The sequence below is a fragment of the Chironomus tepperi genome, unplaced genomic scaffold, assembly GCF_022539635.2.
Source record: "Chironomus tepperi strain 1889 unplaced genomic scaffold, CSIRO-AGI_Ctep_v1 contig_376, whole genome shotgun sequence".
In the NCBI taxonomy this organism is placed as follows: domain Eukaryota; kingdom Metazoa; phylum Arthropoda; class Insecta; order Diptera; family Chironomidae; genus Chironomus; species Chironomus tepperi.
The window spans coordinates 1,130,700-1,151,628 of NW_027226498.1; the positions used below are offsets into that span (position 1 = coordinate 1,130,700).

At 30.3% G+C, this 20,929-nt stretch overlaps 4 protein-coding genes across 5 annotated transcripts; 2 read left to right on the forward strand and 2 right to left on the reverse strand.

The window, feature by feature from the left end:
- The first annotated feature begins 3,594 nt into the window (after nt 1-3,594).
- LOC139096051 (probable cytochrome P450 28d1) lies at nt 3,595-5,984 on the forward strand. The gene is made up of 6 exons (XM_070647672.1): nt 3,595-4,050; nt 4,415-4,955; nt 5,110-5,156; nt 5,212-5,367; nt 5,431-5,638; nt 5,695-5,984. The coding sequence occupies exons 1-6, from the start codon at nt 3,619-3,621 to the stop codon at nt 5,886-5,888; spliced, it is 1,578 nt and encodes a 525-aa protein (XP_070503773.1). The 5' UTR covers nt 3,595-3,618; the 3' UTR covers nt 5,889-5,984.
- Nucleotides 5,882-9,400, reverse strand: LOC139096050 (sorting nexin-13-like). Of its 2 annotated transcripts, XM_070647670.1 has the most exons (4): nt 9,097-9,400; nt 8,793-8,996; nt 6,218-8,731; nt 5,882-6,159 (listed from the first exon to the last, which is right to left on the reverse strand). In XM_070647670.1, the coding sequence occupies exons 1-4, from the start codon at nt 9,305-9,307 to the stop codon at nt 5,987-5,989; spliced, it is 3,102 nt and encodes a 1,033-aa protein (XP_070503771.1). In that variant the 5' UTR covers nt 9,308-9,400; the 3' UTR covers nt 5,882-5,986. The 2 variants fall into 2 exon arrangements, with proteins under 2 accessions (XP_070503771.1, XP_070503772.1); XM_070647671.1 differs by lacking the exon at nt 8,793-8,996.
- A 269-nt stretch (nt 9,401-9,669) lies between these two features.
- On the reverse strand, nt 9,670-13,626 carry LOC139096121 (sister chromatid cohesion protein PDS5 homolog B-B-like). The gene is made up of 6 exons (XM_070647757.1): nt 13,435-13,626; nt 13,168-13,365; nt 10,478-13,109; nt 10,158-10,408; nt 9,895-10,095; nt 9,670-9,839 (listed from the first exon to the last, which is right to left on the reverse strand). Exons 1-6 carry the CDS (start codon nt 13,504-13,506, stop codon nt 9,759-9,761), a joined length of 3,435 nt encoding a protein of 1,144 aa, XP_070503858.1. The 5' UTR covers nt 13,507-13,626; the 3' UTR covers nt 9,670-9,758.
- Nucleotides 13,627-14,556: 930 nt separating this feature from the next.
- LOC139096116 (uncharacterized) lies at nt 14,557-18,459 on the forward strand. The gene is made up of 5 exons (XM_070647751.1): nt 14,557-14,744; nt 16,932-17,100; nt 17,263-17,397; nt 17,466-17,721; nt 18,172-18,459. The coding sequence occupies exons 2-5, from the start codon at nt 16,968-16,970 to the stop codon at nt 18,239-18,241; spliced, it is 594 nt and encodes a 197-aa protein (XP_070503852.1). The 5' UTR covers nt 14,557-14,744; nt 16,932-16,967; the 3' UTR covers nt 18,242-18,459.
- The last annotated feature ends 2,470 nt before the right edge of the window (nt 18,460-20,929 follow it).

Consider the following 20,929-nt stretch of genomic DNA (forward strand, 5'->3'; position numbering starts at 1 on the left):
CTTTTGGATTTGTGAAGAAACACACATAGAAGGAGATCAACTCGCTTCTCAAATTACACAATAAAACTTTTTGTTCTGCATGTAATTGTTTTGTTAGAATCAGATCATGCAATTAACAATAAGGATATGACAACAAATTTTCTATTCATTCATAAATTTTTGGATCTTGAGAAATATTCGCATTTTTTATGGGTTTTTTAAGAATTTAGGAATTCTTTCGAAGGGTGGTCGTATATCATTGATTGGTACATCCCTTACCAAATTCCATTCTGATGTCTTCAATACAAACATAACTAGATTGATTGGAACTTTTTGATAGCTGGATCTAAATGATTTATTTGGAATGTCATAATTAACTCAATATTTCGACAAAATATTTTTAAAGACATGCACATATCTTGATGTATAAAATTAACAAAATATTTTTATTAGGGTAATATTGCAGCTGTTCTAGATGATTTGTGAATAATCCTTGTGTAGATATGATATCAATTCATTAAAAGAAAACCGCAGGGCATGAATGTGATGGCCCGTAGAGATGTGTGTTTTAGTGAAACAAGTTTCAGTTATGTAATCTATCATAATAATGTCAATCCTTTACATGAATGTAATCATATTTACTTACTTCCTTCCGTCACTTGATTTTCATGTAATTCAAATTTAGAAATCAGCGACGAAAATTAATTTTCTATTCAAATGATTTTCAAAAGCAGATTAATGTGATTTTGAATGCCTTTTTTTGCCAGCCTTAAACTGAATACAGAAAGTAAAGTCTTTTCTTCCCTTATATTGTTGTATTAATAATCATTTTTTACCTCTATTCATTGAGCTCAACCTGAAAAATGTGCAAATGAAGTAGGTATGTACGTATTAAGTAAAAAGAAAATCACGTCAGCTCTGAATAAACTTAAATACATTTTTTTTTTGTTCTGTACAATGCATTAAACACGTAATAAATAAACTGTAAATTATGCATTTTCACATAGGTACATTTAAGAAATAAGGAAGAATTTGGCGCAAAAATTAAAGAGAATGAGCACATAATTTTCTTTTGTGAATAAATTTGGATTGTCATGAAAAGAATTTCTGCATGACATAACTCGATGTATATAGAGACATTATGTTTATGCATAAATGCAGATCATCAGTCTGCTTTAATGTTTGACTCTAGTAGTTGTTCATTTACTAATATAATTTTTTACTTACTTACTTCGCTGGTTGTGCAGATCATCTATGATCCTTGGCATCTCTCAGTTGGTGTTTAATACTGAGTCTATCACTGGTTGCCCTTTGCCAGTTACCAATACAAAATGCTTCACAGTCTCCATCAATAGCCTCTGTAAAAGAGTTCCTTGTACACTGTTCTAATTTAAAGGCATGAAGATATGCAGATGTAAGACATAAATGATCAAATTCTAATAAAGCACCAGATTAAGTGTCAGCAGATTAAATCCCATACCAATACACCTGAATTTATCTAAACCTGTTAAAATCAATTTCCTATCAGTTTCATATATCCTTTTCCCAATCGTTCCTTAAATCTGCCCTCAATAATAAAAATAATAAAAGGCTTTTCCCAATAGAGAACAGGTAAGACTTTTTTTCGGTAACACGTTGATCATTGTATTCTTGTAGGCGAGGTATTGTATGCCGATTTTCATTGTTTTGTCTGGCTTGTGCCAAAATGAGAATCATATTGGATGTTGCACACCTGATTTTTGTTTTTTATTCTTTCTTTCTCATCTTTCTTTCTTATTTTCATTTTCATCTCTTTATTTCTATGGTTTGACTTTTTGGCGCAAAATTCCTTTTACTGTAGCATGGATATGAAAAACTAAAGGATGTAAAAGTGTTTCGTTCAACTACACACTTGAGCAATTTTCAGTAACGTTGACTTGCTTCGGTGATCACAAAAGGACATTAACTTATAGTTAATAATTTCACTATTCAACCTGTCACATTTCCATAATTACAAGTGCGCGCGTACATTTAAATAACCGCCAAAGTTTTAGATATTAGTAGCTGTAAACTAGAAACTGGATCTAGACTCTGCAGATGAAATCTTTATATTGTTAAGATTTTAACCCTCGAGGAAAATAAACAAAAAATTTGCCCCTCTAACTTTCTTGAAAGGTTAGACTAGTTTTCATTGATATCATATTGAGAGAATATCAACAAAAGGCAGAAAGCAAAAGTGAGTAATGAACATATGATTTTACGTTCATCAAATTTATAAAATTGTGAACGTAAGCAAAAAAACATAAAATAATAATATAGGGAACATGACCAGGTGTAGCTGTTTAAAATTCTTTCCTTCTCCTCATGCATACTCTATATATAGTTACATTAAAAACCCCAATTGCAACAAGGGCATCGAACCAAAAAGTTGAACTCGTTTTAAAAATATACATATATGTAGCACAAAATGCAAGGACTTATTGGAATACATAAATTTTTAAGGGGTTGTTGAAATAATTCGAAATAAATTTGAAGTGAAGTAAGCAACATATGGTTCCAATGCCGCGCAATATTAATGAATTTTAAGGAAGTTAAAATTATCATATTGATGTCAATGTCTGTTCCATTCACCCAAACAACTTTACGCATTAAAACAATGAAATTTAATTACCAAAGAGAGATAATGCATTTTACTGACATATGCAGTAAGAGGAGAGCACGAGCCAAATAATTATTAGATCACGAATTTTCATATAACGCGGTACAGCAGACACCAAAGTCAATGACTTAAATTTTAGGCAATACCCTGCCTTTATCTTAAATTTGTCCATAATCCATCATTTTAATACACTTTTATTGATACTATTTATTGGATATAACTTATTTATTTAAATTAATGCAGCTCTAACAGTACATTAATGCAGATCAGTATTGAAATTTCCATTAAACATGATCAAGAACAAGAAATATGCATAAAATTAGAATATTTTTTTAGAGACATCGAGGGACGAAGGAACTAAAAAAACGTCTGTCTGGTATTCCTTACAAAAGTCGATGAACTTCTTGTTATAATCAAGATGATTGCACGCAAGGAGCTATCATAACAGATGTCTTTACTACCGTTCTTTTTCTTAGAAAATTTTGTGTCTCTCTAAATGACTCTTCAAAATTTCTATTGCCACCCTCTTTTTTTGTTCAAATTTCTTAGTTCCAAAAAGAATTTCTTCCTTCGCCTCACATCTAAATATAATTATACATATATTACTTTTTACAGCACGAGTCAAGGACTTTTCTGAATATATTTCAATTCTTAATGCCACATCTGAAAGATTCGACGTATTGAGCATGAAATTATGCAAGAATACATTACATGATAAACATAAGAGTCATTTAAAAGAGTCATTCAATTGATAAGAAATAGTGTAACGTGCTAAAGTTCGTATAGCACATAGGAGGTACCTATTCTGCTATTTATAAACAAATATTTTAATCAACGTTTATTAAATTCCGTCTTAGACAATTTTTGAGACATCTCTTCCTACATTATCTGCAGCTGATAAAGAACATTTGCGTGTTTGATTCCTATCTAGCTTTGACACAAAAAATTGTCTCAGTCACTTTAACTTTAGTCTCTCAATTGTAAAAATTTATTATGTGAGAATGAAAAAGAAAACGTATTTAAAAGCTATAGACGAGTCATCAGCAATTATCAGTCTGAATTTTTGTTCTGAAAAGTTTAAAAGTGAATTTGCAAAGATGCTGTTTTTAATTACAATAATACTTACTTTATTAATTATCGCCTGTGCATTAACCTTCGCGTATATCAATGAAAAATACAAATTCTTCAAATCGCGCAACATCGCTGGCCCTAAGCCTGAGTTTTTCTTTGGAAATATGCGAGAAGCTTTTTTCAAACGTCGTCATTTTTCCAGCATAATTGATGACTTTTATCAAATGTACAAGGACAGTGAACAAATAATTGGATTTTATAATATCACTACTCCGTATTATCTCCTCATTTCACCAGAAGTGATTAAGCAAGTTCTGGTCAAGGATTTCAAACATTTTCGCAACAATGAATTCAGTGGCTTAGTAAGTACAGACAGATTGATATTCAGCCAAGTAGCTAAAAAGTGTCTTATTAAGGTTTCAATCCCTAGATTTAATACATTTTAAATCCCGAGATTGAAACTCTATTTATTGACATCAAAAATTCAGTAAAAAATAAGCATGAATATGTGAAAAGAAGGCAGGTCATTTGATTATGTCATACCGTACAGTATTTTGCATAATTTCTTAATCACTTCTAACTAGAATTTTTATCAGTGAGACAGTGAAACCTTTGACTCAAATTTTACAGACAGTTTGATTCTATTAAGTAATTTAAAATATGCTGCGTGATTTCTTCCTATATATAGACTTATAAACAATTGCACATTTGTTTTGTTTATTATAGTCAGATAAGAAAAAAGACCCCGTTATGGCGCTTAATCCTTTTGTGATGCGTGATGACGAATGGAAGGAGAAGAGAACGGAGGTTGCTTCAGGCATGACACAGAACAAATTGCGATCAATGTTTCCATTAGTTCAAGATGTAGGCAAACGATTTGCTGAATATTTAAAAGAAGAGCTAAAACACAATCCATCAAAATGTTTTGACTCTCGTGAGATTTGTGTCCGATATACTTGTGACACAGTTTCAAGTTGTATTTTTGGAATTGACGGTGGCTCATTTACAAAAAAGGAATCTAAGATTATCAATATGGGAAACAAAATGATAAGAAGTATTTCAGACGCGGCAAAAAGTTTTCTCCCAAAACGGCTAATGCCACAAGATGTGCAAGATTTCTTTGTTTATTTAATGGAAGAAGCCATAAAATACCGTGACAGTCATAGTATCAGTCGTGATGACTTTTTGGCACACATTATTTCATTGAAAAAGAAGAAGGAAATGTCTGAAATTGAAATGGTAGCTCATGGAGTCACATTCTTTTTAGGTGATTATTATTATACCTTACCTGTAACCCTTATAGTAAAGGGTGATTGCATAAGCGAAGGAGAAATTAATTCCAATTTATTTTTTCGCCTGCCAATTATGCAAAATTGTAATTATTTAAGATTTATCAATTTTATATTTCAACAAATATCTAGATGGATTTGATACATCATCGATTGGACTTGCCCCAATATTCTACGAGGTAAGTAAAGAATGGAAATATTAATACATGAAGCTATACATTTTCCATCCCACAGTTGGGTAAAAACAAAAGAGTACAAAGCAAGCTTCGTGAAGAGCTCTTGGCTGCATTCCCAAATGAAGAGGATTTTACGTACGACAAATTACTAGATCATCAATATCTCGAAAATGTCATTTATGAATCACTTAGAATCAGTCCTCCTATTACTTTCGTAAGTTCAGCAATTTCCTGCTGATTATTATATATTTAATTTGATTAAAACATCTACACATAGGCCAATCGTGAATGTTCAGAAAGTATTACATTGGAATTAAACAAAAGGAAGATAACAATTGAGAAGGGAGATAGAATCATTATTCCACTAATTTCTATTCAACAAGATCCTGAATACTATCACGATCCAAAAGAGTTTATTCCTGAACGATATGATCATGGAATCAAGGAATATAGAGACAAAGGACTTCTTTTTCCTTTTGGTGAAGGTAATTGGGAATATTGAATTGTTTTATGCAATAAAACATTAATCTTAAAATTCTAGGTCCGAGAGAATGTCTTGGAAAGAGATTTGCGCTGTTGCAAGTCAAGACTGCAATATACTCGATTGTTCGAAATTTTGAAATTTCAGTGAATGAGGAACTAACTGCAAAGAATTTAGAGATCGATCCAGAGGAACTGTTGATGAATGTTAAGAAGGGTGGTATGTGGCTTAATTTTAAGGACATCACTTGTTAAATTCTGAAAATTTTTATTTGTCAATTTATGCATTGTGATTATTAACAATTAAAGTATATGAATATATAATATGTGATAGATATAGAAACTTAAAAATATTACTTTTTCATGACATGCTTCGTCAAATTATCAGTTGGCAATGCTGCTGTCAAAATACGGTCTATCAAAATTAAAATAAGTCGTTTGTTAAGCGTTTGATGCTGTAACATTTCATAGAAATTTGTTAATCCAAGCTTTGTTGTTTCTGAGCCTAAGATATGCTTTATGTCATCTGCAAAAGTAAGTAAAATTTTACATTTTTTCTTTAAGTTACAGAAGGTAAATCTTACCAGTGAAAAAAGCTAAGATAGCTATTTTAGCAGCCATTCTAGTTCTCAATTTTATTACATCTTCTCGCGGAACTGATTCTTGAAAGACTCCATTTGGCCATGTGTTGTTTAAAACTCCACATAAAATATTGTGAATTACGCTAGGATCCAGTATGTTTTTCTGAACAATTTCTTTGATTTTTCTATTGGTCGATTGACTAACAAATGGAGCAAAGATAATTCTTTGTATCCCACGTTTTAGCCATTGAGATCTTGCTTCAAGATCAAATATAGAATCAAGAAAATTGACAAATGATACTAAAGTTGGATAATCAGCATTATTGGTATCCATCATATCATTAATTTCAAACTTTTCAGTATTCCTGGCAATGAATATTTTCGACAGACCTCCAATAACATTATCTGGAACACTCTTTATGCTCTTCATTCCAGATTTTATTGGATTTACAAAACTCTTCACAACTTTTGTTCCATGAATTTGACGATCGTCGTTGTCAGGTTCCAAAAACTCAAATACAATTGCTAAAACCAAAGTATCAGTTTCAGCTCGATTGCAGATAATACTAAGGAATTCATTCAAGATAACCATACGTCGTTCTAGAAGGTCACGACTAGTGTTATGAAAAGTTTGCTTTTTAGGGAATGGAAGTGAAATATTCTTAAAATATTGAAATTGCCGAACCAGAAGATTTTTCAATTCTAGGAACTTTTTATATCTTCTGTAAACATGCCAACTTTTTTGTTGTTTTAATCCATCCTTGGTTGTTTCGTTAGTGACAACATTAATTGCATATACAGCAAATTTTCCATCACTATTAATAGCAGTGTTGATAATTTTCGCTGTTAATTTTTTCTCGCTTAATTCGTTGCTGTTTTGAATTTTTTGTCTATCCAAGAGTACTCCTGTATCACTATGTGATCGTTGGTGACGATGGACAGTAATACCTAATGAATTTCCTCTATTGAAATCATCTTCCAACAAATCTAATTCATCGAGTAAGTAATCTCCAGAATTACTGTCACTACCTGACTCGGCTTGATTAGAATTAAACTTAATGTCAGGAATATCTGATTCATTATCTTCCAGTTCAGCAATCAACTTTTTGTATGCTGGAGACTCGTAAAAGTTTTGAAGAAAAACATGCTCATTTTTTAATTTTTCGAATAGGAACTTTAGAATTGAATCAAACCATGTCGGATCAGGACTCAAATAAGTGTCTTTAATTTTGATATGCAAAACTTCTATTAATCCTTGATCAATTTGTAAAACATTAGATGACGATTTAACCAGAAATTCTTTAAAAAGTTCAAACGCTCTGTCTCGCAAATCTTTTGAAAATTTATCTTTAAGAGTTTCATCATTTGTGTACTGATTAGTCTTTTCAATCGCTATTTGCTTCCAGTCTTGAGCTAAACAATAGAATATTACATACTTTTGAAGATTCATAACTTGAAGATAATCCAAGTAATAGCTTAATGCAATGTCTTTTGATAAAATTTCATCAAGTGTTAAGCGAGTTAGCTTTGATGAAGTTCTTTCAGTTATGATTCTATCTTTATTATTTTGAAGACTTGTTATTCGTAAATCAATTATCTTTTGGGTATAAGAAAGTGATGAAATTTCACCAACACAGTTCTTATCCTTATATTTCAAATCCATTTCACGAGTGATCAAATGTCGTACGGAGAGCAGCTCAGATAAATCATTTGATTGCCTAATTGTTTTAATCAACCATTCAGATGGTGGTGGATTGTTAATGAATATTTTAGCAATTTGGAGATTTAAAAAGTCAGGATCAGAAATATTGTTAGAGATTAATTTTGATAATAAACTTCCAATAATTGAGCTAACTGCTGTACGGAGAGAATCACATTGAAAACTATTGGGATCGAACGAATAGTAAAGACATGTCTCTATAATAGATACGAAATGTTTTTCTAATGCCTTGTCATCATTTACTTCTTTTTTATAAACATCGCCAGTTATATCAAAAAAGGTTTCAATCAACTGTTTCTTAGGATCTAAAAGATTTTCATCATTTTGCATATAATAAAATGTTGAGTTTGCAACTTTCCTTTGAGCATTAGCTGATGCAGTATTCCACATTACATCAGATTCTGACTTATTTCTTCTATGAAGTGAGGGATTTAATTTATTTAAATTTTTTGGTCCTTTTTGAGATTCTTTCATCATTTTCATAGCATCTTGATATGCTTTCGAGTGTGCAGCAATATCATCTAGTATTGTAGTAGTAATAGTTGTCATTAATGGTGCATTCTTTACTCTTTTAATTAAATTTATTAAACAATCTTCAGTCAGCAAGCGAATTTCACTCGAAAATTCCTTATTTTCAGAAATAATATTAAACCAGCTGTCAATAAAGTCTCTAAACACCAAGTCTAATATCCTATGAAGAACATCATCGATTTCAGATTTTTCACTTAGTGGTCTTGAAAACATATGTTGTTGTGAATCATTATTTCTAAGGTTTAAAGTCTCAGAAGGACTCGAGCCTAAAAAGAAAAGATTCCATTAAACAATTGTCTGATAATTGAATGGCAACAGAATTATTACATTTAGAAGTGTTATTTAAGGACAACTTGCATAAATGTTCAGGACTAGAATGTGAGGAATGGATATGGAGAATAGATGGCAAATGCAGGTGCTCAATTAAGTGATCAAACGTTCTTTTTGATTTGTGATTATTAGTTATTTCTGGCTTAATGCTTTTTTTCTTGATCTCATTGCGTTTTAAGCTAGCAGGTTTCTTTTTAGAAACTAAATAATATTTATCAAATTGTGAAACAATTAATGCAAAGGAAATTAGGTCAAGAATTTTGAGATAATGTTATCTTAAGATATTAAATCAAAAACTTACATTTCAATCCTAATGTTCGCTTGCTATCAGATAAAGGATTTGTGTATAGTAACTCTTGGAATGTTTTCTTTGTTGTCGTACTCAAAACACAGATAATTATACTCAACAGGAATATCAATAAAGTCAACAATATTAATAATAAACTTTGAAATCCCAGAAATTTTAATAAAAAGCATAAAAATGCCACTAATATAGTAATTTGCAAATTCATTTTGATTAATAGATGCTCTTAACTAGCTGTTAACATGACTACTAACTAATTTGTAATGGTTAAACCTTTTAAATCATTATTTTTTCACAAAATCGAAACTATCAATATTTGTAAACAATAAAGAAACTGGAAGTATGAAATTCAATGTGCTTATGTCAAAAGCGCTTTTCTTTATTATTATCAAAAGTGATTCCTTTTAAAAAGGTAATCCGGTATTTTATTATAGAGAATTCGATTGTGGATCCATATCGACTTCTTTACTAGTTGCAAAAAATTATTTAATTTAGAATGAGATAGAAAGACATAAATCCTTATGATCACTCGGCACTTTGTCCATAAGATCAAGCATTAAAACTCACAAATTGTACATTTTCCGTTTATTTTATTCAAATATAATGAATTGTTCTATACTATAATTTAAATATAATTTTTAAATTGTTAGAGTCTTTAACTACACAGCAAATTTCTTTTGCCTTTTGCTTTCATCTCCATTCTGTATGTATTCTTCATCTGAGCTTCTTTTTCTAGATACCTGCAAATAATTTGACTTTAAATTAATTAACAACAGAAACTAGTGTAGATCTTACATTGAACAAGAAATTCGAATGGAAGTTGTTATCCAAGAATTCATTTGGTAGATAGATTTTGTCATTTCTAAATTCATTCGGTTGTAGTTCATAGTATTTTTCCGGTAATAATACTTCCTCAAAAGTACAATCTTGATTTTTATTGATAGGTGACGAATACTTCATGATCTTATTTGCAATTTCTGTTATGGTCCACATTTTCTAAAATTATACAGCACAATTAGTCATTAATAATTAGTATGAAAATTAAAGAAAATACTTACAACATTGATCATTTCGTTATCAGGTTCTATCTTGCTCTTACTGAATTTGATTTTTCCAATGAGATACTTAATACAGCTTATATTATTGGTTGATTCTAAACTATCTATTAGCGGATCGATGATGAATTTAAGACATTTCTCAATTTTCCTTAATTCTATTAAGTCATTTGGATCATTTAATATTGAAGAATGTGTAAGAAGTGCTATAGCGTGCAAAGGTAAATAATTAAGATCCATTTTCAATTCATTATCTAGATTAAAGAGAAAAATTGACGTTAATGTTTGATTTGATTAATAGGAATAAGGATAGAGCTACATACCTTTATCATTGACTTTTAAAATCTTCGTCTTCATGTTAAGAATGTTGTTGAAGTTTTTCCGCATTAAATCTAATAAATGAATATCCTTTTCGATTCCACCGAAAACATAAAGGCTCAAAAATTCTAATGGTAATGAATTTTCAGACGATGATCTGCTTAATCCTTTATGAAGTCTCTTTAGGAAATTTTCTCTTAGTTGGGTTGATTCATCGAGCATAACTTTTGACAAGTTTAAGAATTGTTGCGGTAGAATTCCTTGTTGTAAAGCTTTATGCTCACATATTTTCAATACTGACTTTGCTGCTGTCAATTTAATCCATACACATTCACATTTGTTAACTTTACTTTTCTCCTGAATATTTCCATTTGTTATAATTAAAGCATCATAAATCTTGAAAGTTTTTTGTGCTGATATCAAATCACTCTTTAATCCATATAACCAATTTACAGTTGATTTACAGGCAGCTATTATGCATCGTATATTTTCAGGTAGTGATTCTTTTTCAATCCAAACATTTTGTGAGGAGTCGTTTTCTTCAAGGACTGAGTTCAGCAGCAGTCCACGAACAATATTACGACCAATAACTTTTGTAATTTCTTTTTGAAAATATTCGCCGTAATGTTCACAAATTACACTCATTGCAATAATAGCTGTTCTACAATGTGGATTTGATATGTTTATAGATGTCTCTAATGAGCTAACAATATTTTTAACTGCTTCAAAATTAGTTGAATCGCGTTTATCTTGGGCGTTGACACACATGAATTTTACTGCCTGCTTACACTGTTTTGGATTTCCTTGAACAGCTATTCTTTTACACATTTCCATTAGCTCATTAGACAGATGTGGAAATGTATCGTATAGTGATTTATATGTACTTAAGTTTGTAAATGCCTTAAAAATATTTTCCTTATAATCCATTTCCATCTTTTCATTTTTTAATAAAGTTAACATTTCATTTAAAACTTTTTCGTTATAAAAATGAGGCGCAAATACTTGACTTAATATAGTTAATGGAAATATTTCCTTTCCATTGGACTTTTCTTCAACAATTTTAATGAATTCTTCTATTGATTCTTTATCAACAGTAACAGATGCAATACGATTCAGTAAATTCTTAATTGTGTTAAAGTAGAAATTTGACGGAGATGCATTCCCTGTTTTCTTTAATAGTTGTTGCATTTTTTGTGTACATTTGGAACAAGAAATATCCTTGTTCAATACTGCCTCAACTAGCTGCATGACTTCATTATCCTTAAGCATGTGTCCAGAAAATTTTAATAGTAATTCTTTTGATTTATTTTGTTCAGGTAGATTTGAGGCAATTGTGTATGCGCGAGTTGTTATTTCTATTTTATTTGGTTCATCTTTCTTATGACATTTAATCCACTCAAAAACAGCCATTCTCAATTTGGTTTGCTGACGTTGAAGTTCGATGAATGCCTTAACAGCATGTTCATCGATATCGCAAAGTAAATAATACAAAACTTTCATTCTACTCTTTGTATCTAAATTATAAGGAATCAAACATGTTATTAGCAGTCTTTCAATCAGCATTTTATCTTCAATTGTCTTCATGTAATATCCATGTAAAATTTTGTTTTTAATCATGGTAATTGTAGCTTTTTCTCTCTCAGTTTCTTCAGCACTTTCGCCGTTACGATTTAAAATTTCAGTCGTGTGAGATTTATATATTATTGAAAAACCATTTAGAGCTTCTTTACGGATTTGAAATTTTGTGTCCATCAAACGCTCCTTCAAGATTTCTACTAAATCTGTTTCTACAACAAATTTCCAATTTTTTCTAGCCAAATCAACGACTGTCGAAACAACTTCAAATCTTACATTTTCGTCCGAGTCACGCTTGCGAGCACATAACTGCTGAATGATTTCTGTATTGAATTTATTTTCCTTATTTAAAAACATTTTTGATGCTTGAACACATTTACGACGAATGGACGGTGCTATGTCTGCAAAACGTTGTTTAAATTGTTGCCATAACATCGGAAATTCAATTGCAAAATCTTCAGACAAAATTTTAATGAGCATTTCCAGTGCTTTCATTCGTTTGTTTTCCTCTTTCGATTGTAATTTTCCTTCCAAAGTTGGTAATGCTAATTTGACTGAATTTGGAGCGATTGTATACAGCTCAAACATGACATCAAATATTTTGTTTATAGTTGACGTAGACTCATATGCTCTATCATAAGTTTGAACTAATTCTGTGCATAAGAAATTCTTTACATAAAGTGATAATGCTTCACTTGTTTTTGTTATCAGTTGTTTACATAATTCATATGCATTTGGATTTTGGCTCTTTTCCGGTTCGATTATATGCTTCAAAATAACATCCAGTAACTCATTAGAAACAGTATCTGCTTCAGCAATGAGAGGACTCATAATGTCAAGCATATAACTTTTAACTTTTGGATTTGGTTCATTGATGCTGCAAATTTTGAATGTGAGTTTGAAGAGGGCAATAAACACTTCCTGATTATCTTCTAATTCAAAACAAAGTGTGAAACTTTTCGTATAAGCAAGAATTTCCATCAGATAGAAATAACGACTGAATGATTTATGCCGTGGATTTGATATTCCTTCCAATTGTCTCACTAGAAACATGAATATTGTCTAAAATAAAAATAATTAATAAGGATTAAAAGGGATATCTATTGAAGATAATAAATACCTTAATTTGATCTTGATCTTTGTATGGAGCTTCTGGTGCGTGTATTCGTAATATATCTGCAATACAGCAGGCAACAAGTAATTGGACATCTTTGCTTGGATGGCTGATAAAATAATCTTCAGATAATTGAAAAGCCAACGGAATGAATTCTTGTGTTTCTTCTTCTTGAAGTGTTGTTTGAAGTTTTTCAGATATTACCTGCAACATGAACAACAATAAAGCATTTATAACACGGTAATAATAGCATGAAAATTATAATAAACTCACTTTAAGATTTCTAATGAGCTCGTCTTCACCAATGTTTTCATTTAACTCATATTTTTGATGTTTTGATTCCATTTTAACAATATTTTCATTTAATTTTATTGGTTTAAATTACAAACATGAACAGCCGTTTAATTAATTATATTATTGTAATCATATTAATTAGCTTAAAAATAGAAAAATGAAATTCGTAAGCTAAATAAAACTTTATGTGAAGGCATCTTAATGTACATATCAGATGTAAAAAAAGTTATCGAATTTTGAAAATAAAACCGTTAAAAATGTGCATGCTTTTGTTTGCTTAATTATCTATGAAAATTTGACTGTTTCACAACCCCCACATGCATATATGACATTTCGGAAAAATATTGAAATACACGAATGATTCATACCAATATACAATGTCATACATACTTATTACATGATTTTATGATGATTAAAGTGAATTCAGAAAATTACTTTTTTATCGCTCATTGACTACAAAAGAGACTAGAAAGTAGTTTATTGAAAATATGTTTTGAACAATGTACACAAGCGACTCAATCAGATCATTGCATTAGAGTAGGAAGAAAAAAATTATTAAATCAACGGAAATTACTCAGGGCAATGCAATTTTCTTTCCTTTTATTTTCTTTTTCTTATTTCAGCATAAAGTTTAAAAGAACAAAATCATTTACTCAATCTAATAATTCTGTGTAATACAACAACATTATTGTAAGCATAAATCTAGAAAGTGATGGATTGTAACAGCTTATACATATTTATGCAAATTACCCTCATTATTACATAGCTCTATGACGTCACCTAATAAGATATGTTCTTATAATTCGCTATGCTTCGGATATAAACACGTCCTTGCTTATTTGTTCAAATGCAAAGTTCACGTATATGTAGGTATAAATAAAGAAATATAATAGTCTAACCATGCCAATGCGTGAAATCATAAGTGAAATGAGAATTGTAATAAAAAATAAGATTGATAAATCGTTTTATCCAAATTCCTTATTCAATCTGCAAATGCGCAACAGTTAGCGAACGAAAGAGATTTGAATGCGAGGAAGCAAAGCGATGGTATAAAACAACATGGAACAGTATGAAAGCTGGCTATTTTAGTTTGAATCGTGATTAGAGTTGGATCGAAAAGGATTAGATCATTGTGACAGAAATATTTGAATCCTGTTGCTCAGGATATTTTAATTGTTTAATGCCATATTATCATTTTGGTGTTAATTTTGTTCACAAAAAATAGTTGATCGAAAGTTTTTCGTTTTCAAAAGAATTGATGAGTTGGAAAATTTAAAATTCTTTAATTGGTGAGTAACTCCTACTTAAAAAACAAGCATTCTTTTAAATGTGTTGAGTGATTGATGGTGATGCATGTTAGTTCAATAATGAAGAAAATTATGGAATTTAAATCAAATCTTAAAAATCACATGAAAGTTTCAAAAATAGATCAATAAGATCAGAAATTTATATATGCTGTGTCTGCCTGTATAAGAACTTTCCATGACATGCCACATCCTACACTCTTTGTTTAATTTTATATTCTTCAAAATGTCATTTGACCTCAAATTTCGTATTTCAAATTCTTTTAGCAATGAGAATTGAATTCTTCCGTGAATTTTTCCACCTGTGAACTCACACATAAATTTAATTCTCGAGTCCAAATGTAGAAGGTATCAAATACATTTTTATATCTCCCCGTAACATTCTTGAGAATTAAAAAAGTTTCCACAAAGCATTCCTATACGAAATGTATTCTCTTTGAGAATTATATTTCTACAAGTTGGAAAATGCTATGACATGTTATGTCATACAAGTGTTATGGCATAGAGGAAAATTCAGTAATTCTAGACATTTGCACTTAACATCTTCAATATGCGACTCACTGAATAATTTTAAATTCATATGAAAATTCTCACATCTAGGAATAAAAATCTAAAATTCAAATGAATGCGTCATGGACTTTATTAAAATTTTAAATAGTTCCTTGTTTGCATAATGAGCTTTTATGAAAAGATCAATAATGTTTTCTTCCGGATATTAAGGAAGCAATTTATAAATCAAGGAAATTTTCCAGCATATATATCTCATTATGTAATATTATCGAATCTTATTCAAAGTTCTGTTAATATGCACATATTTTATCGTCAATCATGACAATGATTTATGTTGGTTTTCCTCTTTTGATTGTAATTCAAAAACAAATCAATTGGTTCTAATTACAGCATATCGAAAATAGCCCACTTATTCAATAACAAATATAGCTCGTACAGAACAGATGTTATTTGCTTCCGATACGACGTTTTAGAAATTTTCAAACATAGATAAAGGAATCAGTTCTAATTTCTATGAGATTCTTTACTGCATCACTTCCCTCTTAAAAAATGTTCATTAGTGTAAAAATCTTTGAGTCAAATAATTCTCCCGAAAAGCACATGTCGTTAAAATGACAGAAAATCCGTTCCCTAGACTGATAAGCTGTCATAAAATCAAGTCTATGTTCAGAGTCACAGTGGCATGGGGTCAGATTTTCGACCATTTTTACACCGTGTGCCTTTCGGGTCTAATGATGGAAAATCTCACGACTCATCTTGTACATAGTTTAAATAGTAACTGCTTAATATGTGTAACATGACAAAGTAATTAATTTATCCGATGACGTCAAAAACTCCAATTTTGTACTCAAGCCGAAAAGATAAATTCATCAATGAGGATAAAACAACATTCAAATGGAATACAATATTTGTTTATATCTGCCATGTGACTGCTTTTATAGTAGTAATAAAAAAATTTATTAGTTTATTTACCTATCGTTACCCAAATATATATTGATCAATACTCTTAGTATTTATTTGCATCGAATATGATATCATAAATGCGATAATCGTCTTATCATCATATTTTCTTATATATTTCAATTATATCCACACTTCTTTATGACTACGACACACATGCTTAATTCGATTGATTGCTAAGCCCATCATTCATAATAAATTTAATGAACAAAAAAATTAAGAAGCTTTATCATATCCAATTAAAAATTTATTAGCAATTCTCACAATCTAATTATCAAAAAATGGACACGATAATTAGCCTAACAATCTTGCAACAGTTTAGCAAGCATCTTCGTTCAACGCGCATTTACGTTATTTCTTCCTTAAAAATAAATGTCAAATATTAAGGAACCGTTCTTTTGATACGTATTTTCGAAATTTCTATTGTTTAAATCTGATATACCCTCGAGGGAAGTTCTTCCTGAGTGTAATAAGTGAACGGCCCCAAATGACATTTGTACATTTATCTCTCCTTTATAAACTTAATCTGGTAGATAATACTACATTTGTGGATTAACTGGTAGGAATGTTTCAAGCATTACTTTTGACTAGCATCCAGTCACAATCAAGAAACCAACATATTAGAATAAAGATATTAACACGTATAACTCATCTTTTATCACAAAAATCTGTTTTAAAAATTTTTCTCATTATATTTATCAGAGATTAAAGCTATAGCTGAATAAGAAAAAAAGAGACATGTTTACGAACATTATTTTGTTATCACTTTTTACAATCATATATGGAATAAATGGAGAAAGTGGTAACCAGAATTTAAGAGAACAACAACAGAATGCATATAATCTTTTAGATGTGCCAACACAGCATGAAGGTTAGTATGATTATTTCAGCAATAAGTTTACAAAAATTATTGTACTTTTAATATCCAACTCTTATTGAAGTTCGTTCATTCCTTAAGATGCTACATAAGAAAATATGTACTTCATGGCACTTAATCCCTTGAGTAATACTAATTAGTTACATTGAATTCCAGATTTACGATTTTTTAAAACTCCCAGAGCCATCAGAACACCTTTTAGAAATACTGAAATTATGACAGCTCGAGGATTCGGGAAACGAAATGATGAAAACACACAATCGAATTACGGAAGGGAAAACGAAATAGAAAGTAAGAAGTAAACTAATAAAAACAATAAACGCGAGAAGGAAATAAATATCTTTTGTTTTATTCTACAGAACAAGACATGATTAATGACTACGGAATATCTGAGGAAAAGGTTCAACGCTCATTCCTCTATCCATACTTTCAAGACTTATTAAAGCTACCAAAATTTTCGGAATCAAGTGTTTCATCTGCTCCTATTAAAAATCATCGGTTGCAGTTGAGAGATGGAACCTTAAAATTTCGATTGAACGATGGAAATCTTAGAATAGGAAGAGGATTTGGAAAGCGTAGCTTTTTCGTTGACTCACTTGCAGATGACAGAAACAGGTTAGTTTCTTTTTTATTACAAAATCACTTTCTTCCTTTCAACATTTAAGGGAATTGAATTGTGTGACACTTCAAAAGTTTAAATTTTTCTAGTATAGAAATGTTGCGATAATCCTCACATAAAAGGTTTTGGAACCCATCTTTTTTAGGACTTAAATTGTGAATGACCGTAAAATCATTTGTATTTTTTTTTCAAATGAACTTTAAAATGATGATTAAATTTTTACCACATTTTTTTAAAATGTCAATAAAGCACTTTGTCCGGTTGGTCATTCGGTCGTTTACTAGATATTGTTGAGAGATCAAATATGTTTTGTTAGATTCGTTCTATTTAATTTCATTCATTTTTCATTTGTAAACATACCTGAAGTTGGATGCGAATGAAAAATTTTGATATTCAAATGTCGATTAACCGTTACAAATATTATTTTCAATATTTATTTATTTCAGCTACAATACTGCAGGTCTGTTGAAGGAAATATCACAACTTAACTTTAAAGAGAACAAGGAAGAGACATAAAATGTCAAAAAATATATATATAAAATTCAATTAATTATTAAAAAATGAAAATATGAATGCATTTGAATAATCATACTTATTTCTTTGAAATTAGTGGCTGGAGATTATTTAATGCAGTCATTTTTTACAATAAAAAATGCATAGAAGAACATATTAAAATGTTATTAAAGCAAAAATAATTTAAAAATAAAAACAGAAAGAGAAAACTGAAAACCAAACTTTTGCTTGTACTGTAAACATAATTTTTGCTGGTTTTGCGGAAGCGTTTGCATGCAGCCGCGAAATAATTTTACTTATCTAGCATTTTTATTCTTTTCATAAATGAATGCATGTTAAAGACCCAAATATATGTCATTCGATAGCTAAAGCTCGGAAAGTCAAGTGGGTAAAAAGACCAAAAAAAAATATGAAGCTTTTCATCTTATTGTCTTTAATTTCACTGATTAGTGCTGACACATCAGTGACTATAAATTTCAAAAAAAGTATTAACAATGTATCAGAAAAATTCATAAGTCACAAAATCGATTTTTACGATTTAATTCAATATCATAAAAATTTAGCACTTGTAACCCCGTCTTACTTAAAGCTATCAAATTTTTTGGAGTACATAAGACAGATTGATCAGACTGATTCTATTCAATCTGAGATATCAGCAATTTTTCAATCATTCTAGTAAGTAGACATACATTTTAACAAATATAGTCATTTGAAATGTTTTCTTTTTATAGCCGCAACAGAATAACACCAGTCATTGTAATTGATTACAATATAACAAACTTCGAACCTGTCACATTACTTAAAGACTTGAAACGAGCAAAAGATTTGAACATAAAGGAATGTGTTTGGCAGCTGGGCGAAAAAAGCATTGAATATAATTATGGCAATTTAAAAAAGTACACAGAAGATTTGAAAACGCTCTATATTCTATGCGAGAGTGTCAGGAATGATAGCAAGTTTAATTGGAAAGTTGCTTCGGTTAGCACATTTTTGGATGACAAAATTACATTCCTTGTTGATGGTTATGACTTTGGAAGGTAAAAAATAAATTTATTTCTCAGAAAATTCGTTTTCTACATGCACAAAATCTCTCGATTTCATTTTAGTTCCACGAAGGATGATATTCTTACAAAATCTCCAATTAAGTCAAAAACTGATGTATGGATAACAATAAAAGATAATTCAAATGAAGTTGCTATAAATAGTACAAAACGAAATGGCAAGCATCCAGAATCTTGTGATGAGACATGTTTAATTAATGGCTTGACTTATGCACAAGTCCTTGGAGAATCAGCCAAGAAGGGAATCGATGTTGTATTTTTTGAAAGCCAAGATATTTCATCTATAAATGCAAACATTTTTCATCAGGCTATAGATAAAATGCATAATTCATTGATTGGAACGAGAGTATTTAAAGTAAGAAGTTCAAAGTCAACATTCGATAAGAAGCAACCAAGCGTATATGCATACTGTTCGAAGAAAATGAATGGAGGAGTCACTTTGATGGGTATTAATTACTCTAACGCGCGAGAAAAAATAAATTCAATGTTATCGACATCATTCGATTTCAATAGTATCATTTTACAATACATTTTGAGCATTGTTGATGGACACGTTATGGTTAATAATGAAAAATATAATGGAACAATCACACCTGCCTACAAATTCAAGAAAAATTCTAAATTTACCGCCGACTTTACAATTCCACCCTATTCTATTGCTTTCTGGGTAGTCAAAAATGCTAATCAAAAAGAGTGCCTGAATACAAAAAATGAGGAAGGTAATAAAGTTAGAACAAGAAGTATCATTAACTCAAGTACTGATGATTTATTGAAAACACTTGCTGCAAATGCTTTGAGGAAGGAAGGCGAAAAGCATTTACGTAGTAAACGTCAAATTAACAACGTAAGTCCTTTATTTCCGTCACTCGACTTTAATTTCCCAAATATTGTTCCATCAAATATCAATCAAAGATCCATTAAGGACGTACTATTCAATAATAAAAATACAGAAATATACAAAGTAGCACCAGTCGAGTCTAATCCCTTACAATCAAGTGAGAATCCATCCCTACCAAACGGTGATGTATACTTGTTAGTTGATGATGGAATTTCACATGACTACATTAATGCTGAAATGGAATATCCTGGATTGAATTCTAAAGACCAGAAATTACATCAAAAATCAAATCGAAAGAATGTAAAAGTGAACATGCCAAATGAATTTTTATCTTCATATGATTATTTTGAAAACAGCTATAAAACTACAAAGAAAAGTTCCAAGAAAAAGCCTACAAATCAGCAACAGCAAAATGTGGGCGAACTCTTTGAAATAGAACATACAAATGCAGATTACTCAAATAACTTTGACCAAATGAATAGTCCAGACACAAATGTTGAAATCAAAACCATAGCTCGAGAACTAGAACCAACTTATAGACAAAGCAAAAAAGCAATGTTGGCAGCTAAACGTAAATGGAATCAAAATCAACTAATGGAATTTTTGAAGGATGCTACTTTGCAGGAAGTTGATAAAAGTCAGCTTCAAGATGCCGATGAATTTCAAATCATAGACTTGTCAAATGATGAAGGAATCCCTCTAGATTATGAAGAATATGAAGACAACGATGAAGATGGATTTTTCAGCAATGATAAACGAAGAATAAGAACACGTCGGTCGTTAGATTACAGA